At 28.3% G+C, this 25,453-nt stretch overlaps 1 protein-coding gene across 2 annotated transcripts in view; it reads left to right on the top strand.

The window, feature by feature from the left end:
• Positions 1-25,453, top strand: part of Gprk2 (G protein-coupled receptor kinase 2) — a 342,733-nt gene that overhangs the window by 292,240 nt on the left and 25,040 nt on the right. For both annotated transcript variants that reach the window (XM_065515447.1, XM_065515446.1), the window contains exons 6-7: positions 22,208-22,303; positions 25,307-25,427. In XM_065515447.1, coding sequence (XP_065371519.1) covers positions 22,208-22,303; positions 25,307-25,427 — 217 coding nt within the window. The remainder of the gene's footprint in view (positions 1-22,207; positions 22,304-25,306; positions 25,428-25,453) is intronic.

Genomic DNA, 25,453 nt, shown 5'->3' with positions numbered 1-25,453 from the left:
TTTTTAGAATTTAACAAAATCCAAGTTAAATAATTTTTTTAAAAAAATGTTGGGTTAAACTTGGATGTTGGTGAAAATTTTGTTTATTTTTTAATTATTTAATTATTAATTAATTAGTGCATCGATGGTGATTTTAAGCCCACTAACATTTTCTAATAGCTAAAGGCTTAAAACAATAAGCTCCAATTAGATGCTTTTGTTTGCCTAAAATTTAACTTTTAAGTGCATTTTTTTCCTCAAGACAATTTTTATTTTTATTTTAATTGCAACTCATTTGTAGTCTGTTCAAAGTAAAAATTAATTTTTCATTTGCTATCAATATTTTATATTTGCAATTAAAATAAAACCCAGTCATTTATAAATTATCTACTACTGACTTTTCTTATGTATTTTGATAAAAATAAAATAATTATTTTTATAATTTATCTTAATTTTCGTTTAACCTCTCCCTCTTAACATTTCATCCTGTTCTTTGCCACTCAGCTCATGTTCATCATTATTGTTTTCAATTAAAAATTACTTAAGAAAAGTTTTTCGTTGTTTCCTTTTTGTTTGTTAATGATTTCAGTGTAATAAAATATTTTCTATAATTACTCCTGCTGCTGGAAAATATTGTAGAAGTAAAGAAATAAATAAAACACATTTTCTTCATATTTGTTTTTCATTTAATTTTCCATTCCTTCATGTCATTCTATACGTGTGTGTCAATTAAGCGCCTTTTAAAAAGCGCTTTTTTCTCTGAAAGAGCTTTTTTTAAAAAAAAAAACCGGGTCACTTTTATTATATTTGTCGATCTATTAGCCAAAATAAACGACGCACAGTGGCTCATTATCGTTTTTCATCGGCCAAAACTTTGTAACTTTTGCTCCGATAGAGATATTTTATATATTTTTTTTGATGGACAGATAACTTCATGAATTTTTCTCTAGTTTTAATTTCATTAAAATCGGCTAGTTGAGCAATTTAAGGTTAAAGTTGAACTTTTAATTTTTTATAGTATTTAGTATGAAAAAGCGTTTTTTTTATTTTTTGTATCAGCTTTACTTATAAACAAGTTGTAAGCAGATAAAAACAAGTAAGGGAGTATGTTCGGTCAAGCTCGACCATATAATACCATACACTATAATTTATTTTCGTGAATGATTTTCGGAAGAGGACATTATATGGGAGCTATGACTAATTATGGACCGATCGCCATGAAATTAGGTCGTGTGATTTATGCTATATGGAAGTTATTTATGTTGAATTTTGTGTTTATACCAACATTTTTAAGAGATTTATGCTCGTTAAAGTGATTTTTGGAAGCGGGCATTATATGGGAGGTATGACTAATTATGTACCGATCATCATAAAATTAGGTGACATTAATACAGTTTATATAAAACTTATTTAGAGCAAAATGTAGTAGATACCTATATAAATTAACCATTTACGATCGATAAAGTATAATTTCGGGAGAACATTGAAATAATGGACCGATTTCAGTCACTTTCAATAGGCTTTGTCCTAGGACCAAAAAAATGTATGTACAAAATTTTATCGGAATATCTTCAAAATTGAGACTTGCACTTTGCGCCAGTCATATGAACAGGTAAAATAAATATAGAAAAAAAATTGGGAGTAATTTCATTCAAATGAAAAAAGTGTTCAACAAACAGCTCAAAACAGGTCAACAAGTATATATGGGCTTAAAGAGGACACTTTTGTCTTTCTCCTGGTAGTAAAATTTGTTTAACCCCTTTTGACCCTAAGCACTTTTATTCCACTGAAATTCAAATTTGACTAAATTATAGTACCTGTGAAAAAATTTAATAACACAGCAGGTGTAAACGGTACAGTAACAAATCATACCAGTTCTTAATGACTATTATCTTACCAACATAACAAAAAAAAATCATCCAATTATCGATAATAGTTTGCGAGTAATGATAATTCACTTCTGATCAAATTTTTTATAAAATGACATAAAATATTTGACTTTAACATCATTCCACGCACACAATTGACAATATTTTTATCTAATTTTTGGCGTCGGAGTTGAAGTATAACTAGACACATTTAAAAGTTAAGAACTAGTCTTATGACTGATTCTTCCAGTGCAGGTTTCTAGTTCTATGAGTTTATATGAAATGGTATCTTTAAAAAGTCGTTGCCCTAGGATCGGGTAAATTGATTGATACCTTTTTATTATTTTACTAAAATGTTCAGCAATTCTCGCGCATTTCCCTATAAATAGTTGGCATCATTGTTGCTGTGGTAGAATTACAAACCATGTAAAATAACTAATGATGATTGTTCTAATTACATATTTTAGAATAGTTTTATTATCATTTTGTCTGGCTTATTACTATTACAACTTGAGGCGTCATCGTCGTCTTCATCTGCACATTTCCAATCTTTTTTTATAGTATTCTCACAGTTATTTTATGTTCATCATTTAGTTTAACTTCAGGTTTTTTGCCATTATAATATTTAATTCTCTACTACTTGTAATAGTTTAGCCACTCTGAGGCTGTGAAATCTTTTTCGCCGTGTTGTTCGAATATTGTCATTTAAATATAAGAAAATATATTGAAATAAACGAAAAACGTTCTGTTCTAGTTCTGTTCTAGTTCTGTTCTAGTTCTGTTCTAGTTCTGTTCTAGTTCTGTTCTAGTTCTGTTCTAGTTCTGTTCTAGTTCTGTTCTAGTTCTGTTCTAGTTCTGTTCTAGTTCTGTTCTAGTTCTGTTCTAGTTCTGTTCTAGTTCTGTTCTAGTTCTGTTCTAGTTCTGTTCTAGTTCTGTTCTAGTTCTGTTCTAGTTCTAGTTCTGTTCTAGTTCTGTTCTAGTTCTGTTCTAGTTCTGTTCTAGTTCTGTTCTAGTTCTGTTCTAGTTCTGTTCTAGTTCTGTTCTAGTTCTGTTCTAGTTCTGTTCTAGTTCTGTTCTAGTTCTGTTCTAGTTCTGTTCTAGTTCTGTTCTAGTTCTGTTCTAGTTCTGTTCTAGTTCTGTTCTAGTTCTGTTCTAGTTCTGTTCTAGTTCTGTTCTAGTTCTGTTCTAGTTCTGTTCTAGTTCTGTTCTAGTTCTGTTCTAGTTCTGTTCTAGTTCTGTTATAGTTCTGTTCTAGTTCTGTTCTAGTTCTGTTCTAGTTCTGTTCTAGTTCTGTTCTAGTTCTGTTCTAGTTCTGTTCTAGTTCTGTTCTAGTTCTGTTCTAGTTCTGTTCTAGTTCTGTTCTAGTTCTGTTCTAGTTCTGTTCTAGTTCTGTTCTAACAAATATTGTTGCTATTTTTTTAAAGTGAGAAGTAGAATTCATCCCAGTCTCTTTCAAGAGTATGTTAGTATGCATAATATAGTTTTTTTCTTATTCTTTCCCTAACATCCTACAAAATTATTTTACCCCATTTACCAGTCTTAAGCCATTTAATGAAATGTATATTTTATTCATGTTAAATAAGAGTAGAATAATAAAAAATACTGACTCGTCTTTTTGTTAATTGGATGCTATAAGTTACTCAACCGTTTTTTTACTTATATTTATTTATGCTCAATTTTTTTACTTCCTTTTTTGTTTGATCTTTTGAGAAACATAAATTTTGTATATTGAAAAATAAAAACCTTATCCATTTATAGCATAGATTTGTATTCATCATTTCTATACATAGACTTATGATTTAGTTTACTTTGTGATGTGTATGATGGCTAGAGGAAATTAGTTTGGAATATAATTAAGATTTAAGTAGTTATCTGTATTTTGATGTGCATTTAATAAGTTTGCAAAAGGGAATGTGGCATTTGACTCATCCCTTATAATAGCAGCCAAAAAATTCACTCACATTAGTATTTCTGGTAAATTTTCTAATTCCAATTATGTATTCTGAAATTTACATTTTTGCTGTTTTACACAGACTTGAATTTAGTGACATTATTACTTCAAATATTTAAAATTTCTTAAAAAAATTCTTTTGGTTGGTGCTTCATTACTACAAACAATCAACATTTATTAATATTTACCTCAAAATTAAGGTGTATCCCCTGATTACACTAATTAGAGGCAATCAACTAAAACTTTTGTCTGAGGAAATAATCAGATAGCAAATTAATAATTAAACGTTTTAATGATTTACATGATTTTTCTCTTCCTTTTCAACTCATCTTACCTGTTCGATCCTAGAATACCAATTCCGCCAACAACACATGTGAAGGGGGAAACGAAAATCAAAAAAAAAAACTTTTTTTTGGAATGAATATATGAAAGTTTACCTTTCTACTTGTTTTATTTGTGTAAACCGACAAAAAATGGAAGAACTTTTTAATTACGTGCAACAAAACTTTTTATGTTCTTTGTTTTTGTTTTTATTTTTATTTTCATAAAAGAAATGAAATGAACATTTAATGAACCATTATTGACAAAAAAAAAGAAGCATAATACATAAAAACAAAAAACTAAATGTAGATATTTTCTTTTTCATCTTTATGTATTCACCTTGAGAGTAAATATAAGAACAACCGGAAGAACAACAAAAATAATATGAAAAATTATATGTTTATGAATTCTTAAAGTTTTTGGAATCACAGTGGTTGGTGGGTGGTAGGTTGAGATATTGATATTAAGAGACAAAGGAAAAAATCATACTGTATTTGAGTGTGTAACAAAAATATGAGATTTAAATGCTAACATGAGAACTAGGATGGCTCTTATGCGAAATGCTGAAAATTTTAACAAAATCGGATAACGTTTAGAGGTAGCACTTTGTATTTGAAGTTTCGAGCTTTGGGTAAACTATCAAAAATAGTAAAAATAGTTTTTGTATAGATTTTTAAATATAAAATTTAAAAAAATTTAGTACCGTGAAATAACTCCCCAGAAAAAAATCACATTAGGCAATTTAGGTACGCAAGTCTCTTACCCAACAACAAAACAACATGCTAAATTTCCGACCTTAGCTCTGACATTAACAAACTCTAGAGACTTGCACAAGAAAAAGGGTATAAATGGGACTCATTTTTGTATGGGGACTTGTGACTTTTGGGAGTCGTTTCATCTATATTGGAGTTTATTTAATCTAAAGCTTCGCTCAATAAAAATTTGTTTGTTCGGCCGGGGTCAAAAGTTTTCTCCTTTCGTTTGTAAATTCGGCCAGTCTTAAATTACCGGGATTTTCGAAAAGAAGTCCCGGAAATCGGGTATTGAAAATTGGGAAATTGCCCCAAAGATTCCCGCGATAAAAACTCTAAATATATCTCTTAATTTAAATTCGCTCGATATCCCCCCATAGCTCCATTTTTAATTTTATATACATATATGCTTTTAATCATGCCATGGATCATATTTAAGGAACATCTTTGAAAAATGGAAGATACATTCTTTGAGCTATTCTTTGTTCAAAGACGCACAGTGGTTAAGAAACTTTTTTTTCTTTTTTGAAGTAATGCGGTATCTCGGGAACTATTGGATATATCGTAACGAAATTTCAAAAGGTTGGAGCTGAGGTGTTTTCGAGTGGATTTACAGTTGTTCAGCATTGTAGGCGGTATAGGGGCCAGTGAATGGCCCCTCAAATTTGGTCACCATATTTTTTAAAACAATCGCCCAAAATCCGTTTATGATCCGAATGAGCTGAAATTTAAATTATAAATAGTCCCTGAGAAGAACTAAAACAGATTACCTCCATGTGTAGCGTGTAAAGTATTATGGAATTTTGTAGACATATGAAGTATTTTTTTATATTTTACACTCATTCATACCAACGAAATTTTTTCTAAATCAAAAATTTAAACCTTTATAATATGAAACTGTGCAAATCCTCTATACATCACTCAAAATTTATTCATCTCGTTTGTCTCATTTGAAACAATTTGCATGTCATTAAATAAAACAAAACTCTTAAGATATGCAAATGACAATATATTCAATGATATTGATTTCTTGCATAGTTTGTTGTTATATTGTATAACATGACTACAGTACCATGAATTTTAAAATGCTATTGAACAAATGTAATGGTATTTTTCTTCTTTTTTTTCTCAAAAATCTGTATACACATGGTGGCATTGTTCTTCAACTAAATACTAAGTAGGAGTATATGTACCTGTTTGTCGTTCTATTTGTGTGTCTCGCACGTTGCTGTTGGATCAAGTGAATGTTTCTCTTGTATATACTATATTCATAGAAGAAATTACAATATTTAATATCAAAGTCACAGGATGCAACAGTGAAGGAAAGGAAATTTTTGTTATCTTGACATTTAAGTTGCTGCAGCAATTGTAGTGATAAAATACTGACACACCTTTCAACATTTACTGCTGCTTGAAACTGGTGTGGTTACAAGAAAGGCTGGTGAGGAAATATGAACATTTATTTGCTCGAAATGAATATCTGCTGGAAAAAGTAATAAACATTAAAGGAAATAGTCATATATTTTGTATTCGCTTAAAACATTGTTAACGCTAAATCTACAAAACAATTTAACACAGGCTACTAAACTTCAAAACTAAAATATAACTATTTATATGTCATAAGACAATGTTTGATTGGACACAACTAAAAAGGTGAAAATAAATCTTTATTTTCTAAACGAATTGTCCGTTTATAAAAAACCTTCCATGTTGGCACATACCTTTGACTCAAAATAACCCCATAAAAAAATCCAATGCTGTTCAATCACACCTTCTAGGTGAGCAATTCTGAACATCGGCCAGGAAAAGTCTCATGCAGTAGTCGCATTGTTTTTGAGGCTGTATTGCATGTGGCTCCAGCATATCGTCCACATTAATACCATCAAATTTACACAGAAATAACATTCACTACCTAACCAACCTCATTTTCGAAGAAGTATCTTGCAATGATGCAGCCAACCCAAAATTTTCACCAAACAGTGACACGTGGTGGTTGTATTCGTTTTTCGACAATCCTAAGGACTGAAATCGAAAAATTCTTAACATACATATATATTAATAAAAATGAAACCACTAAACTTACAGTTTTGATTTTTTTAATCATATTCTTATTCTTTTACCACTCAAGTCCTTTCTTACCATAGCGACAGAATGTCAAATCAGCCCAAAAATAAGTGGACACATTAAGAAGTCTTATGAATGGAAGCATCCTTTTTTGTAAACATTCATTGATGTAAATTTCGGTAAGAAATATTTGGCTTTTTTGCCGCAACTGCATATTGCTTGCCATACTAAGAACTTTTTGGGAAAATGTTCTGCTTTTGGGTCCTAAACTTTTCTTCAACATTCCCTCGAGCATCAGCAACATAAAAATTTTGACCCGGAAACTACGAAAAATCTGCCAGAACACACATTTCGTCATCCATTATGCAGCAGGAATATTTTTTTTTTTATAAAACTTGACCTCTAAATTTTTAGCAGCGTTCCTGTCTGGAACTTTTTGATCCTTGTATGTTTTTAAACCTGCATTGGCTTTAACTTTTCGTACCAAATAGTCCGAGTACTGAGCTAACGGGTTGCTTTCCTACCGGATGTGTTGGGAGCTCTTTTGAAAATGCTTTCTATTTATTGGATTTAGATACATCATGTGGACCTTTTCTTCTACCTGAATTAGGTTTTCTATCAACGGACAAGTTCTCCCGGTACTGTTTAATAACATTGGAAACAGTTTGACGGCAGATTGATTATTTGACCAACTTTTTGTAGGACCAATTTGGGTTTTTTAGAAAATATTTAATAATTTTAGTACGCACTTTTTTCTGGTCACTTATAATCAGATTAATATAATTGCATTAAACATTATAACTGACATGCTTTATAAAGGTAACTTGATCACAAAAAAATCAAATAATACTTTAGTTAAATGTAGGGTTCCTAATATTACGAACTTTTTTCATTCCCGGGAGAAAATTAAAAAAACAAGACAATTTTTTCGAATAAATTGACTCATAATTTATCAGGGTTTTAAAAGTAATATAAATAAAATAATTATATTTGGTTGTACAATGTTGGTCCAGCCTTTATAAGGGTTTCTAATTTAATAGTGGTATTTTATCGGTATTGTCACAGTCGTAGTTTTAATCAGCATAAAATCAATAAATTCTTTGCTTAATTAAAAAACTTAAGAATTTCGACTATGTTAAATCTATAAAACGTGCGTAGTTAGAGAAATTGTTCAAATCTGATTGTAGAGAAACAAATTTGAAGTACTATTATATTCATTGAATATCCCTAAAAGTTGTAATGTTAGAAATCTTAATATTTCCTTTAAGAGCATAAACTTTAAATTTGATTCATTTTTATACCCTTCACCATGAGTGGCAAGGGTATATATAAGTTTGTCATTCCGTTTGTAATTTCCACATTTTTCATTTGCGACCCCATAAAGTATATATTCTGGATCGTTATAGATAGCGGAATCGATATAGCCATGTCCGTCTGTCCGCCTGTGTGTTAAAATCGACTTTCCGAAGCCCCCAAATAACTTACATACACGATTCATACTTCAATATCTCCGAAATTCTTCCGGATCGGTCGCTATTTAAAATCGAGAAAATCGGTCCACAAATGGCTGAGATAAAAGGAAAAAACTAGGACAACCTCGATTTTTGACCTATATCTAGATTACTAAGTCATTAATATAGACAATATGGATATCTAATGATAGATATTTCAAAGACCTTTGCAACGACGTATATAAGACCATAGTAAGTTGGAAATACAATGGGTCAAAATCGAATAACCCCAATTTTTTTTTCATCAAAAAAATTTTTTTTTCATAAATTCTTTTTCGAAAAAATTAATTAAAGAAATTTAAAAAAAAAATTTTAAAAATCTTTTTTTTAAAAAAAATTAAAAAACAATTTGAAAAAAAAAAATTTAAAACATTAAAAAAAAAATTTTGATTTTGTTTAAATAAAAATATTTAAAAAAAAAATATTTTTAAGTATAATTTATTGAAGGGTATATGAGATTCGGCACAGCCGAATATAGCTCTCTTACTTGTTAATAACCAAATTTGTCTGCTGTGGCTTGAGTTGAGTGAAAAAAATTCGGTTATTTCAAGCGTAATACTTCTTTGACAACTCACTATCTTTTGCTAGAACCGAAAAATTCTATGAATATAATAGAATAATTAGCAACAAATTTGGATATCAAAACGAATCTGAATATTGTAAATTTTAGAAGAAAACTTATGAAGAAATTCCCTACAAACATTTCCCGAAAATTAACAAAAAAATATTCCCGGGAAATTTTTCTCACGTAAGAACCCTAGTTAAATGTTTTAATGACAAACGTGTGTTAAGAATTTTTCGATCTCAGTCCTTATGTGGGTTCTCTGAACATAAATGCAGCAAATTTTACGATTATCCATGCTCTTATTGAGTTTTACAACGCCTCAAATTCTTTTCTTTTAACGCCTCAAAGTCTTGGTCTTCATGACAAAATTCGAAGCAAAAAAAAAACATTATGTTTACACTGCAATGTTCAATAACTAATTGAGAATTAATGATATATAAGTTATTAAAAACAAAAACCGCGTTCAAATAATATAATATCCACAAAATTTGCAAATATTTATTAAAATTTTAAACAAAAAGTTAGTTTTATGTAAATAGTTTCCTCTTAAAATAAATACCTAATAAGAAATTTAATTTTTTAAAGTCACTCTCTACATATTTTCTACTTAACCAAAAATTTTCGAACGCTGTTATAGGAGAGCATCATTAAAATTTGACCCAGTTCTTTATAATTTATTTTCTTTCATTTCGTTTTCTTTTGTTTTTCATTTGTTTTAATGTCTCTTATAAATTAGAAAAAACAAAAACTGAACGACCAAACTTTATAACACTGACACATCTTCTTCTTCAAAATGACTTGTTGTCATATTGTTTAAAGTTTGTTTTTTTCCTCTTTGTCTTTGTATGCCAGAGCGTATGTGTGTGTGCTTGCGTGTATGTGTTAGTTATTTGTGTAATTACTATTATAGATTTCGTAGCATATTTTTCTGGGTGTTAATCGTATTTTATATGAAATGTACTTCTAAATACAACCATTCAAGACCATTTACCACCATTACTCTCATTTTCTTTAAAATTTTAAAGTATAAGGTTTCATAAAATGAAAATGAAAATACTCAAAAAGTTTTTCTTTATAACAGAAAACAAAATGTATTTAATTTCGTCTACTCCCCCTTTTAGATTCTGTAATTTTTTCGAAAAATTAGAAAAGTTTTTTTTGGTGCTTTGCTTTTTATTTTCTTGTTTAATGTTCACATTATCAACCCATTTATTATTATAATGTTTAATAATATGAGTGAGAGAGTGTGTGTGTATTATATGATTGTTATGTTAATATTCTAGAGCAGAGGGTAAAAATGAAAATGTATTTTTTAGTTACATTATTAACAGTGTGACAGAGATTGTCTTTTACAAGTTTTTACATTTTATTTTAAAAACTGATTTTATACAATATTAGAAAAATGTCATGCTATTATTATTTCAGTCGCAAGTCAAAACAAGATATCACAATATTAAACAGCGTAATGGACTCAAATGTTATGAAGCTCATGTATGTTCAGAAGTATTGTTCTATTTTATAACAAACAATTTGCGATAGGGCAAAAATGAATGGAGCCAGCTGGTTAAAATTATCCACAAACACTCTCTGTTTGGTATTGAAAATTGTTCATGATTTCCCCGAAAAAGTGTTTGAGCAGCCATAAATATGTTGATTATGCGGCAATCCTTAAAATATTTTTAACAAAATAAATTCCAAGTACTCTGAAATTATACTGTAAAGTATTGCGGAAATCGGGGTACATTTGTCCCTGGTCCCCTTCAGAAAAAAACTTGAACATTCATAATTGTCTTATAATAATTAATATCATGATATAATTGAATAAATAAGTAGTATATGAAAATAAATCCTTCTAACAACTATTGTGAGTAGAATAGTTATTCATTCATAAATGCTGATACAAGTCCCCATAGAAGGCCAAAACTACATATTGATGGCACAGCCGAATATAACACTCTTACTTGTTATATATTCATATTATTTAATGTATGGAGCTGTGGAAAAACATCGTTCATAGTAAACGCGAGATTAGTATTATAAGTATGCTGAAATTTAGTTTTCTACGTATTTTAGGAGCTTCATAAACCTTCCTAAAATGTCAAAACCTCGTAATATTCTGGGATTTGTGAAAAAATCCCTTATTGGAATACAGAACAAAATTTACGCAAGATTTTTAATAAATAGAAAACCAAGATTTTTATTCAATCATAAAGTACACAGAATAGGGTTAGTATGTACGCAATAGCATATCGTGGAAATGCTGGCATATACGCACTCTCATTAAATTTAGGTAGAAAGAACTAACTTATAATGTCGCGATATCGAACACCAGATATTATGGTCACTGTAATTATGTATATGATTCTGATAATCATAACATGTTTAAGTTACCATTCACGTCATTGTAGCAATCATATATATGATTGTAGTAAATAAGTATATATTTGTATGATGTAAAACTTCACCATATCGGGTTGTTCTCGGATAATGTTTTATATGATTGTTACAGTCACGTGAATGGTAACTTAAGCATATAATGGTTACCGCTATCATATACATAATTACACTGACCATAATATTGTAAAACAATGTTGAAATGGTAAACATGTACCACTATATTTTATCTCTGGATGTGGTTTCATTGGACAAGTATTTTAAAAAGTAATTGAGACCAAAACTATCGTAATTATTTGCTGTTTTATTATGTATGCTTAGATTTATTTGCACAAGATAAATCTTTAAGACCAGACTTTACTTTCATTCTTTTTGTATGAAGTAATAGTTATCACACTATAAAACAAGCTTGTAAAAACAACAGGACTAAAATTTTATATTATTTTTTTTTATTTATCAAATGTGTTTATTTGAAAATATAATTGAAAATGGTAAAATTGTTCTTCTACTTAAATGAAAACTTTTAAAACCTGCAAAAATCATTTATTGTTTATTGAAACTATAATAAAAAATAAATTGGTTAACATTTTTACGATAGATTACCTAAAATTTAAATGAAAACATTTATGATTGAAATGATTGTAAAATCAAATAGTATTTTCCCAACCAGCCAAATCAAATTTCCATACTCCTTTTGAAAATTTCTTTGACATTTAAAGTCAACAAAATCGTAAAAAAATATTTAAATCTGTTGTTATTGTCTAGCACTTTAAGAATTCAAAGAAAGTAAATCATAACTTTAAATTTTTGTTGGTGAGCTGCTAAATTAAACTGTTTAAATAAATGTGTTTATTTTTAAATAGAAATAAAAACAAGGCGAAGAAAAGAAAATATAAACAAATATTAGATTTACAGTGTAATAAATGCTAATACAATAATATAAACTATTCATATATTTATCTGAATTTTAAATTAGTGTATATGTGTTTGATTTTTATTATTTCATACGTTGAAATGTGTTTTAATTAGTTTTTAAACAATTTTTATTTATTGTGGTTATTGTTCTTTTTATAAAATATGATTAATTAATATTTAATTAAAAACCAATATTAATTATATGAAATATTTCTGAAAAAAAATTTAGTTTTTTCAGTAAAGAGTTTCAAAAAAAAAATCGAATAATAGAGAATTAAATATACATTGAAGTAATCAGTGTTTATTTTTGTAATTGTAATCGTACACAGACAAAACAGATTCGTAGTGGCAAACGAATTTGTAGCCAATCGAATGATTCGGTTGCACACAGAGAGGGTGTATTGCGTTTGTGCTGTTAAGGTATTTCGATGCATTTTTTTTTGTGTTGAAATCGGTCCATTATTTCACCAAGCCCCCATACACATGTTCTTCTAAAATACAAATTTTTTGTCATAAAGTTCTAAAAAATAAAAAAATTTTATAAATTTTCTTAATATTTTATTCAACACTTGTCTGACTCAGTCACATTAAGAAAATGTATACAAATTTTTTAGTATGAAAAAGTGCAATATTTTTTAAGGACGGAGTTTTAAAGTGGCATATTTTTGAATCGAATTGAGATATTGACTTGAAATTTTTTTTGTCAGACCAAAAATTAACTTATCTAAACAAATAAAATATAGCTTGGAATAAATGTGGATCTAATTGTTCCTAATATATGCAATCCTATTAAAATTTTGATATAAATTTTAATTTTACAAACTCAATGAATATGTAATATGTAATAAAATCTTTATTTATTAACGAAACTCAACTCAAACGTTTCTTAAGTTCGTCATTCTAAATAAAAATGTGTAAAAAAACTTGTCAAAGGCAATCCCGCAATTCCTAAAAATTGGAGCGAAAATCCCAAAAATGGTATTTTTTACAATTTTGCCTATAGGGTCCACATTTCCTTCGGAGCTGGGAAAATACTTTGGCGATAAATAGGGAACACATCAAGGTTTCCAAAGCTGCTTTTTGTTTTCTGATCCCAGCTTTAGGATTTTAGAACATGTTTGATAAAAAAAATAGGAGCGACATATTCAAAGAATATAATATATTTTTTATATCAAGATGTTCCCCGTAAAGATATCTTTCAGATAAATATAAAATTGTTATATGTTCTTAAAGAAAGTTTTTTTTGTAATTAAAAAAGAGTTAAGTCACCTTTTCGCCCAAAAAACAGCAAAATCAACTATTTTTTGAATATTTAAATTAAAAATCGTTTATTTTTGGATCCATAATAGATATTGACCTCAAATCTTTTGTATATTATTGCTAATTTAGTTGTCTAACTATCAAAAGAAATTCGAGTCCATTCGGTCCAAAATTACGCCCTATATTTTTAAAATAGCGGGCCAAGGTATGGCCAAAATTTAAATGCCTATAACTCGAAAATTAAAAGAGATAAAAAGCACACGCAAGCATGAGCATTTGTATGACCCATTTTAATAACTTTAACTCGAATGGTCCTTGGCTACGCCCACGTAAAATTTTATCCCGATCGGACCAGGCGTTTAGAAATGCCAGATTTATGTCCAAAAAAAATTTCGATTCTGCCCCACTGTGTGATGCCTTGGAGGGCACTGATTTTGATCCCTCGCTATTAGGAAGCGATAAATCAAAACTATAAAATTGTTTATGCACAACAACCGTTAGGTCTCTAAATTTAGAATATATAAAATTTTTTAACAGGAATTGCCCAAAGTTTAGCGGAGTGGGAAATTCTTAAAGTAATTTTTTTTAAATTAAGCGATTATTTTCACTTGTTTTATTTCTCAAAACATGAACATAAACAATTTATCATTGCAATTTATTAAAAAGCATAAACCAATAAATCTCAAAAACAAATATTAAGTACCAAGTACAACAAATAAAACAAAAAAAAACGAGAAGCAAACAATAAATTCAACAAATGATACTTCCCATAATGCACTTAAAGTCAATAGTTTGCTGCTACTAAAGCAGCAGTCGTTATTATTGTTGTTAAGTGTAATTTGTTGCAACGAGGTGGCAAGTTCAGTTCAACATGTTTGTTGTATACAATGTACATGCTACATCATGTTGTTGTTGTTGCCGTTTGGCAGCACTTCAGCATAAATTTTAAATGAATTTATTTGTTGTTGTAGTTGCTTTCAATTCATTTTTAACCATTTTTCGTTGTTGTTGTTGGTGCATTAGAAATCTTAACAGACATTATAGTGTTTTAGATATTTACAGACACTTGAGATGTTGCTACCGTAAGGCATAAAACGCATTCAATGGCAACAACAAAAACAGCAGCAATAATAATTACAACAACAAGAACAACCAGGCATAACTAATATAAAATGTATATTCAGCTAAGATTGAATTTGACAGTAAGAGTTGAGAGGTGCAACAATAGACTGCTCCAAAATCTTTGGAACAGACCTAGTTTAGAAGATTTAAGCGTTTACATGAGGAACTCGTGTGTCTGGTATTTCAATTGTTTAACATTTACAGCTAACATAATTGATATATAAGCAATTCCATGTCATCATACATGACATTTGTACGCCTCTAGAGTGGAATAGATTTTGCAAAAATGAGGGTATCTGAAAAATAATTTGGTCTTTATGTTCCATTCAGAGGATACTATATTTAAAGCTCTTTCGAAACATTTTTGTCCAAAATATCGAGCGAAATAAGGGTATATCGTACGTGACATAAAACGGAAGTAATTTTTGGGTACATATCGACCCCTTTGCGCGAAATTATCGTATGTTACATTTTTACATAGTAAAATATTATATCGATATTCGCTATATTTATGGAAATATTACTAAGTTATTTTTATCGTATGTAAAATTTAATTTAATAAATCGGTTATTGTATCGGATTTAAAATTTGGTATTGATGATACCAGCCAAAGCAAAGAAATTCAATAATAATGACGCTCTCCTGTAAAATTTGGTTTTTGTAACATACGATAATTTCGCGCAAAGGGGTCGATATGTATAGAGATATGCGAAAATTTGGGAATCGTTAGAGGCCTTATGTTTTCTTTTAATTTCTTACACTAAACCAAAAATTTGTCCTTTACAATTCGTCATATTTAAATAAAAGCAATCTTTGGATAATTTTATAATAAAAAAAATTTAATATAGTACGTGACAGATTTTTCTCTTATACTAAAACCATATAAATTCTGTAAATATATGTATACAAAAACTAAAAAATAAATAGAAAATATATATTCGGTTTCAATAAACAATTTGATAATAGCAAAAAAACAATCAGAGTCAAATTCATTTCATACTGCCAATTGGGAGCTTAGTTCCGCCGCAAATTTAGCCTAAAACAATAAATTTAATTAAACAAATTAAATATAGTCAGTTTAAACTATTATTTATGCTTTCACATTTTAGTGTTTTCTCCTATTAAAATAATTTTGAAAAAAAGCTTCATGGTTTTTGTTTTTTCAGTCGTGGTTGTCATTTTCGTGGAATTGCCCATATGGCATCAAAAGAAGTAAATGATTGTGTTTTAAAATAAAAAAAAAATTTGATCAAAAGATAAGATTGATATGTCTATGGATGATACTAAGAAACCAAATTTCGTAAAAATGGCAACAATACTACTAAAAGTAAACTATAAATTCTTATTCCAATTCCATCATTGGGAAATTTACTGCTGGAACATAATTTCTTCTTTAGCAGCTCCTCTACTAACTATAGAAATAAAATAAACGTTTAATCAGAGCAAAATGTTGAAGACCCAGAAATACTTCTTTCAAAGGGACTTCCAAACTTTTACGTTGATAGCGGCCATATTATTAAAGCTACATCTGTCGAATTGGCTGTCATTTATACAGTTTGTTTTGCCAAATCTCCATGTACTCATATAGCGTTTTACAACACGTGCAACTTGTAAAATTCGTTTATCAAATTGGAAACTGACCATTTTTCTATCCTAATTATAGTAGGATAAAAGTAACCTACTTTAAATGGAGTAAATTAACAGGAAAATTTATTAGAGTGTAGTTAATAAAATAGCAGTTGTTAAAGTTTGAATTTTTTTAACAAAATTTTCATTATTTGGAGTTTAGAAAATACATAACCTACTACTTTATTCAACAGTCTATTTTGCAGTATTTAGTAGGGTGATCGATTCTTCGACATTTTTTAGGAACCGGTTTTTAGTTTCTTCGAAAAATTGCAATTTAATATAAACCGGTTTCGGTTTTTTAATAATAACCGTTTAACCGGTTTTTTTGGTAAAATATTATAACGCCTAGAAATGAGAAAAAAACAGTTCTATTTTTTAAAATAATAGTGATTAAAACAATTTTGATTACTTCTTTTAACCTTCACAAGATATTCGATTAAAATTTGCCCCATTTTGAAATTAATATTTAATTTTTTCTAAAAGTTATTGGTTGATATTTTATGAAATTTATTTAATTTCAAATGTCAACAACAATGTTAGGTTTTTAGAAAAACAACTTCTTTGGACTTAAAGTCTTTGGGTCATATTTGACCTGGAGCAAAAATCTTGAATTTTGTTACGCACAATCAAGTGAAATTTTTTCAGAACTTTGTAGCTCTAATATATATTGATTCCAAGGGTAAATACCAAAGCAATGTTTTTCTTAACCTTGATAAGGTCTTCCCAATTTTACTCATTTTGAATTTAAAATTAAATTTTTTTTTAAAATTTAATTTATTTAATTTCAAATGTCAACAGGTTTTTTTTTTAAATTCGAATTATTTTCTATCGAAGATCGTTAACGGTCAGTAAATTTAAGGAACTTATGAAGGTTAAAATAATTTGTGCCATTTGTCTAAATATAAAAAATCTTCTAAAATAGTTAGAGTATTTCTTTTAAAAAAGTTATTTGAATTTTGAATGTTTTTTTAAGTTTTTAATACACTAAAACTCATGAAAACACACTTTTAGAAAAACCCGGTTTATTCGATATTCGAAATGTGAGCATTTCCAAAAACCGGAAACCGACCTTACCAAAAAAACCGGTTATAACCGGTTGTTAAAAACCGAGCCGATCACCCTAGTATTTAGGTTAATAGTGGGTTCTTTGTAGATAGTAAATAAAAAAAACAAAAAAAAAAAATTAATTGAGCCCATGTGGCTCGGTTTAACTATAATAGCTGATCATCAAGTTTTGCCAATAAAATGAACAATTCAAAAAGGAGAAATTATTTTTCCGCATAGAATTTAGAACACATCTAATGTATATGCACTTATGGCCACCTGACAACATATGTACATATCTAATGCTACTAAACATACATAAACATTCTATGTAAATTTTATTGCAACATGGCACGAAAATTACAAACTCTAAAATGCGAGGGCGATGGAAATGCTATAACAAAGTTTTAGTTGTGAGAAGAATAGGTCATGTGTTAATTTTAATGATCTCTATTCACCTTACAGCATGATATGACAAAAAAAAATTGTTTTATTTGTCAAGTCATGTGACATGACATTTGTATGCAATATGTATATGTTTGCAGTTTTTATTTTGTCTTCTGCATGCTAATGATATCGAGTTGTTGAAAGCAGCCAAACTTAATGGATTATTAATGATATTAATGCAGTTTATTTAAAAATATTAGATAAATTATTTTATTTAATTAAGCGTATTAGTGCAAACATATTGTGTTAATTCCTATTAGTTTGTGTCTTATGTCTTTATGTTTTTAGTTGTTGCCTTTTTAAACTTAAGTAAACATTTGTCATTAATCTTTGACGCTACATTCATTACACGCTGCATGTTGGATAATTTCTTTAATTACTTTTAATAATTTATTATGGTAATTATTAATAACAGTGTTCTCAAACATTGCAATTTAGTTAAAGTTAGATTAACAGTAATCTATAGTAGATCCCATTTGCAAGGATGCAAAATATATATTTTTTTTTAATCCTACACTTTGGATACCAATGTGTACTTACTTAAATGATCAGTCAAAAAACCAAAATTATGAGTCCATTATAGGGACAAAACAGAAAAATTCAAACGAAAATATTATTTTTTGAAAAAAAAAAACCCAAAAAAATTTGTTCATTCTCTTGAATTCCAAGGAATATTTTAATACTAACATAAACCAAAAGTTTGAAGACGTCCGACCAAGTTTAATCTGAAAAAATCTATGAATATAATCAAATTATTCGATTGGCTACAAATATTTTTTATCTATGCAGAAAAAATACTGTAACTCTATGAAGTAATCTTATAAAGGTATTCCCGAAATTTACCGGGAGTTTCTAAAAAAATATTCCTGTGAATTTACGGGAAATATAAAAAAATTTAATTTTGAACCTCGATAAAAGACAAGCTAAGCTAGTTCCTATGCGCATTTCACTGGTTGCTTAGGTCAGATCATCAGGAATCCTTTTCCCAAAAGGCTTTAGAAAAACTGAAGATATTATACAAATAAAACTATAGAGTGTTTGAGAATTACAGACACTCAAGCTTTATTTGTAAAAATATCAAAGCTTAAACAAAACACCAACAATAAACCGTGATTTATCTTTTCATACATTTCCTTATGTTGCTTTTAAATATTCTAAAACAATGCTATTTGCTTCCATTTTATGAAAGGCAGAATGGCGGAATCATTTGTGCTAGAAAATAAAACGCCCTAACCGACTTAAAATTTTATATAAACACATTTTGAACAGGTGAGGTCAGATGATTTGTCGAATATTTTGTTTCCTCCATGTACTGAAACACATCAGACTCAATGGCTGGAATCGATATTGATATATCCTGACTAAAAACTTGCACTGTACCAATTAGCCAACCGATCCAAAATATGTAGTAAATGATTTGAAACAAAAATGTTTTGAAACTAAAAATAAGTCGAATAAGTCTAATAAAGAACGAGATACAAATTACACTGTACAACACCAAAAAAAATTACAAGGTCCGACCAATAAATTTTGATAGAGGAGACAAAAAAAAAAGACACGTGTATAGACGTTTTGAATGTTTACATCTGAATTTAATTTAAGGGGGGGGTTTAAAGTTTCCCAACTCTGGCACATTCTTATTGTTAATCGGCATAAGAAAAAATGTGATTCTTAAATTTTAGGTATAAACTCTGTTCAGCAAATTTATGTAAAATGTTACGGAGAACATTTTTGTTGAATATGTTAACCCTCTAAATCCTCAAGGCATGGGTCTTTTTTGTCTTTCTTTTAAAAAAGAGCAAAAAACTCCATTAAAACAGGGATTTAAGGGGTTAAAATGTTCCGCAAAAATATTATCCTTGAAATTTTACTATAAGTCCCTGAATACACCAAAACGGAAAATTCAACCAGAAAGTCAGAAATAAGACATAACAAAAGAGAGCCTAGAGTTAATTTCGCATATATTAAGAATTTTATTTTAAAGTACCCCAAAAATTTTAGCATGAAAAAAAATAGTTAAAATTTAACTAAAAATCACTAATATCTCTATTATTTTACCTTCGATAGCAAATTTGGATAGGAAGTATTCATGAATTACATTTTTATAGCTCTAGACAATTCCACTACATTATCATACAATGTTTGGTGCAGGTCTCACATTATGACAATATGACATGATAGGAGACCTTGTAAATTGACCAAATATTTAGAATTTAATAATTCATTTCAGCATTTGCTGAATTATGCTGAATGCACATAAATTATTCAACGTTTAACATATAACACAAGGCTTTAAATTTATGCAAAGAATGAAAAACAAAAATTCATCATACTTTAAATTTTAATAAGAAAAATAAATGGCGTAAAAATGATTCCAAAAGATAAGGTTGTCCTTTTTTATGCGCTAAAAATTTAAAGACTCAAAAGGCAATATAAAAAAATGAAAGGTTCTTCATTAAGATATTATTCCATTGCTCACAAGCTAAACACTTTCACTCTTTCACTCACTAAGCAAACAGTCATATTTAGCACAGACCGAGTAGAGTGATGACAAAGCGGGAATACTTTCGTTGATTCCTTCCGTTCTATTTTTTATCACTTGAAATTAAGTTCTTTTTCCATAAATTGTATGTTCTGCTCTTGGTGTGTACAAAAGTTTTTGACATTGTTGTCCTTACCATCATCGGCGTCATCAGTATTTAATCATTGCTAAGGGTATGTATATCGACCCGTACTTTGTTGCTGCTGGGAAATAAAGGAAAACGTGGTACTTAAAATACAGTGTTTTGTTCCTTTGTTGTACGCACCTTTTAACAAAGTCTTACAGATGGAGGCAATAAAAAGGTCGTATAAAATTAATAAGAAGTGAGACATAAATACATATAGGGCATGACATACAGTCATACCGAATAAAAATTAAAACAATTGGAATTTTTAGTTGAAGTTAGACTTGAACTATCAACCATGTCACAGGTTTTGTACAGATGGTAATTTGTTATTTCATACGCAACAATTGGTGGCGTAACTTTTGTTTATCGTCACACAATGGTTTAGAAACTTTTTATTTTTTAGTTTTTGTATTTTTTATAAAAACACCTCAGTGAGTGAGTGAATGAATGAGTCAGGCCTTGTAGTTTTTATATATATAGATTTTTACCAAAAAAACCAATATGTCGGTCGTGCGTATACTTTAGTAACTGTGTGGACCTTATAATGAATTCGTCTATTACGAATTTTCATTATCATGTCAATACATAGTATCCATTGATTTGACGTTCAACATCTTTAAATCGCGTTCTTAAAATAGTTACATATTGGATATTCTTTATCATACCTTACTTTCGATTTATACAATCAGTTAGAGAGTTTTGTCAAGACAAGTTTTATTAAAAAGTAAAAAAAATCGCATTATATTCTTTTTTAAAAGATTATTTCAGAAGATTCCCTATTTATTGTTTTATTGAATTGTTATGTTTTGTTTGGTTTTTATGTTTTTGTTTTTTTTTATTAACAAAATGCTTATAAAAGTACACAAAATTCGTGATTTTCCTTTCAATATAAAATTAAAATACAAATTATTCGGTTAATCGAATAATTTAAAATTAACCGATTAAATCTAAACCCCGATTAAACCAGGAACCCGATTAATTGAATACCCTAATAGTCAATAATATAAAATTTAAATAATTTAGAAATTTACTTTAAACTTTCTATAGTTTAAATTGCTGTAAAATTCTATTGAGATTCATGCTATTATTATTGTGCTCACAACTGTTTGCTTATTTTAAAATCCATTATCATTCCTTTTGTTGGTTTTTGTATTCCCGCATTTTATTGCTCTTTTGGTGGTTTTATTTTTAGCTGTTTTTCTTATATTCTTCAACTGTTTCGTTGTCATAGCTTTTCTCCATTTTACATTATTTTGTACAATTTACTCCTATTTTCTAGTTTTGCAGTTAAAGCATTTTTAATAATATTTTAAAAAGAATTTTGCCCTTTTCTTTTTGTTTGAATGATTTGGTTTGAATGATTCTTTAGTAGCTAAAACTAAAAGCTGCAGTCGAATAACTAGAACCCTTGCTTGATACTTTTTTTGATTACTTAAAAAATTTAGCAAAGCTAGTTATTCTGGGTAATGCTAATGTAAACGTGTTAATATGTAGGAAGGTTATGGTTGAAAAAAGTGTAAAAAATAAAATTCCTTTTTTATATCTTGTTTGAAAAATTCCTTAAAAATCATTTTGTTCTATATTTTTTTTTTATTAAGCATTTTATTGTAATAGAAAATAATTATATACATATGTAAATTTTTCTTAAAATAATCCTTTAATTTTCTTTTTTGTTTCCATGTTCTAATATTTTGAGTGCTTATTTTATCATTTTAGGTGGTTCCGATAGCAATAAAGGAAAGAGTAAAAAATGGCGAAAAATCCTACAATTTCCCCACATATCACAGTGTATACACCTGAAAGACAAATTAGGTACGTATTACTACTTAGTCTTTAATTTTAGTTTATTTTAAATTAAAGGCAAAATTGAAAAATTGTATCTAAAAACTTGAATCATTTAAATTAAATTTATGATTTGAGTTGGATGTTATCTCTGTCAATAAATGGAAACCATATCCCACGGTAACCCTATGTCTGTACCAAAATGGTTGCAAGATAAAAGATTATCAAGTATAGTCTTCATTTATTAGTATTATTGCTTCGTTATGACAAAATTGTTAGTGCTTTTGCTCAGACAAATTTGTCTTGGCAACAAACGCCATTAATTCTTATAATAAATATTTGTAAGTATAGACAGGAGGTAAAAGCGTTACTGAGACTAAAAAACCTAAGTCTTCTGTCAAAAATCTAACTCATGCAACAACAAAATACACGTCAAAAAGCGCCATGGTATCAAATATAAAACTTAAGTTCAAATAGGTGGTTGTGGAAAAAAATCAAAACCTTCCTTCACAAATGGTACAATAAAGGACGAAATTTATAGAGTTTATAGGTATTTTTGAGTGATCTAGGATACGATTGAATGATATAGAAATAAAGAAATCGATTTTATACCAAAATAAAACAATCCAGACTTGCGAACAATAAAAGAACATTGGTCAATTATTAAAAAAGTAACTTTAAAGATGACATGAATGACAATTATAGATTTTAAAACTAAATGAAATTTGACTGCCAAATAATTGGATGGAATTCTGGAAAAAATTCGTAGTTTTTTATATATTTCAATAAAAATGCTGCAAATTCACCTTTTAAAATAATCGAAATCATGATTCAACGAACATTTCATTTCTCCGGCTTACATACCGGATTTAAACCCGATGGATAATTTGTGAGGGCACATGGCCCGTAAATTTAAAGCAAACATTACCCAGAATTAAACCATGAAAACAGTGACAGAGTTCAAACTAAATATTAAACAAAAGTGAGAGAAAATTTATCTGAATTTTCATTAAAAACTAGTGGTATCAATGCCGTTCCGAATTGCTTTAATAATTCAAAACGAAAGATCATCAATTCATTATTAAAAATGCCAAACTGTCTCCTCGATCACTTCGTTTTAGTTAAATAGCGATATCCTTAAAGTAACAACTTCAATCTATCATAAATATGTTCTTTTGAAACTTATTTTAAATAGATAAAGATTTGTAAAACCCGTTTTTAAAATGGATGAGTTATCGTAGTTTAACGTCAGGTTGCTGCCTAACTAAAGCAAAATACTGTCAGCTGTTTTTTTTTTGTAAATACCAAAACATGCTAGAATTCGTATAAAAAACCTAAAGTCGAACAAATAGAATATCACATTAATTTTTCATTGATTTTTATTTACTTACGTGATTTGAAAAGCTACTTTTATATGTTTTTTTTTTACTAAAAGAAGATAAAAATATTTTACTGCCTCACGATCAACAGAGAGCGTAAACGACCGTAACAAAGGTAAATCATATATGTATCTTTTAAATAAAAGAAACAATTTTTAAAAGGACCCCAACCATACAAATTATCGTTTTTTTTAAATTCGTTATAAAAATATATATAAAAAACGTAAATACATGTTTTCAATTATATGCCTAAATTTCAATTACCATTCTGATTTTTATAAATATTTTAAATCATGCAATGGCTCATATTTAAGTAAAAACTTTGGAAAATATACGAATCTATTTAGAGATATCATTTGACTAAGCACGTTTTTAAGCTATATCCTGATTGGATGGGAACCTTTACTCTTCTGAAAACATGTATACCAAATATTATCGAAATCAGAAGAGTAAAGGTTAAAAAATTAATTTTTTTGATCGAAATTTTTCGTTTCACCCCTATATTTTTCTATACTTTACTTTAAAGGGGTTCGCATAAACTTAGTCCCCTCTCAGAGATTAATAGTTCCATTGAACCAATATTAAAATATTACTTACAGAATTTTATTTTATCAGAAAATTATTTTTCATCACATTCAGGAGTACACGCAGAGAAAAAACATGGTTGGACATGGTTACGACAACTATACTATGTTCTCTGTAACAATATATTGTTGTCGTAAACATATAATTATTGTTTTAATTTAATTTCAACAATATTATAGTTACTGTAAACGTTTATATTTTCATCGCAATTATAAATATGAATATGGTTTTCGAACAACTAAATAATGATAATTAGGTAAACATATTATTTTTATGTACAACCATTAAATGTTAAGTTTATATACGCGTAGTCATAATATGTTTAAGATGTTAACAGAATATGTTTACAACAACTAAATAATAATAAATGTAGTCATAATATGTTTAACATGCAAACAAAATATGTTTACTTTTAATAGTCTGTTTTCCCACCATTTGTGAGTGTTGGTGTTTGTCTCAGCTATGTTATTTTTACAAGTATATTTTGAGTGTATGTAATTCCCATTCGCTCTATACTTTTATTTGTATATTATCTTTAACTTTCCTAGAGTGAATAACAATAAATTTGATTTAATCAATAATATTTTAATTGAGAATTTAGTACTTTAAAACTAAAACCTATTAAAATTTTGTATTTTGAAAAATAAATTTAATAATAATATGATTATTTTGGATCATAATATGATTTAATTGTATCATAATATGATTTAATTGGGTCATAAATATGATGACTTTGGGTCATATTATGATTGATTTTTATCATAATTTGATTATTTCAGAATATATTATGATATTTTATGATACTAATAATGATCATAATATGTTTTGGACTACAAGCATAAATCTGATCATAATATGTTGCTCTTAGTTTATGGTTACCACAACCATGTTTTTTCTCTGCGTGTAATAACTATACATCACCGTATTCAATATTCTGAAAACCTTACTTACTCATCCTCTGTTGATGTTCTTAAATTCAAACGAATCAAATCACTGCTTTGAGTTCTAAGTTTATATTTTATTTAAAACCCTGATTTATTTCACAAAATATATCTCCATTTATTTCCAGATATAAGCTACGGCTATGTCATAGACCAACAGCCAATTGGACGCGAACTATTCCGACAGTTTTGTGAAAGTAGAAGACCGCTATACTTTCGTTATATATCATTTTTAGATCAAGTCCAAAAGTAAGTGTAACCAAACAAATACTTCC

Source organism: Calliphora vicina, chromosome 1 (assembly GCF_958450345.1).
Source record: "Calliphora vicina chromosome 1, idCalVici1.1, whole genome shotgun sequence".
NCBI classification, from domain to species: domain Eukaryota; kingdom Metazoa; phylum Arthropoda; class Insecta; order Diptera; family Calliphoridae; genus Calliphora; species Calliphora vicina.
Note: the sequence above shows the minus strand (reverse complement) of the source record. Positions and strands in the feature narration are given on the sequence as shown.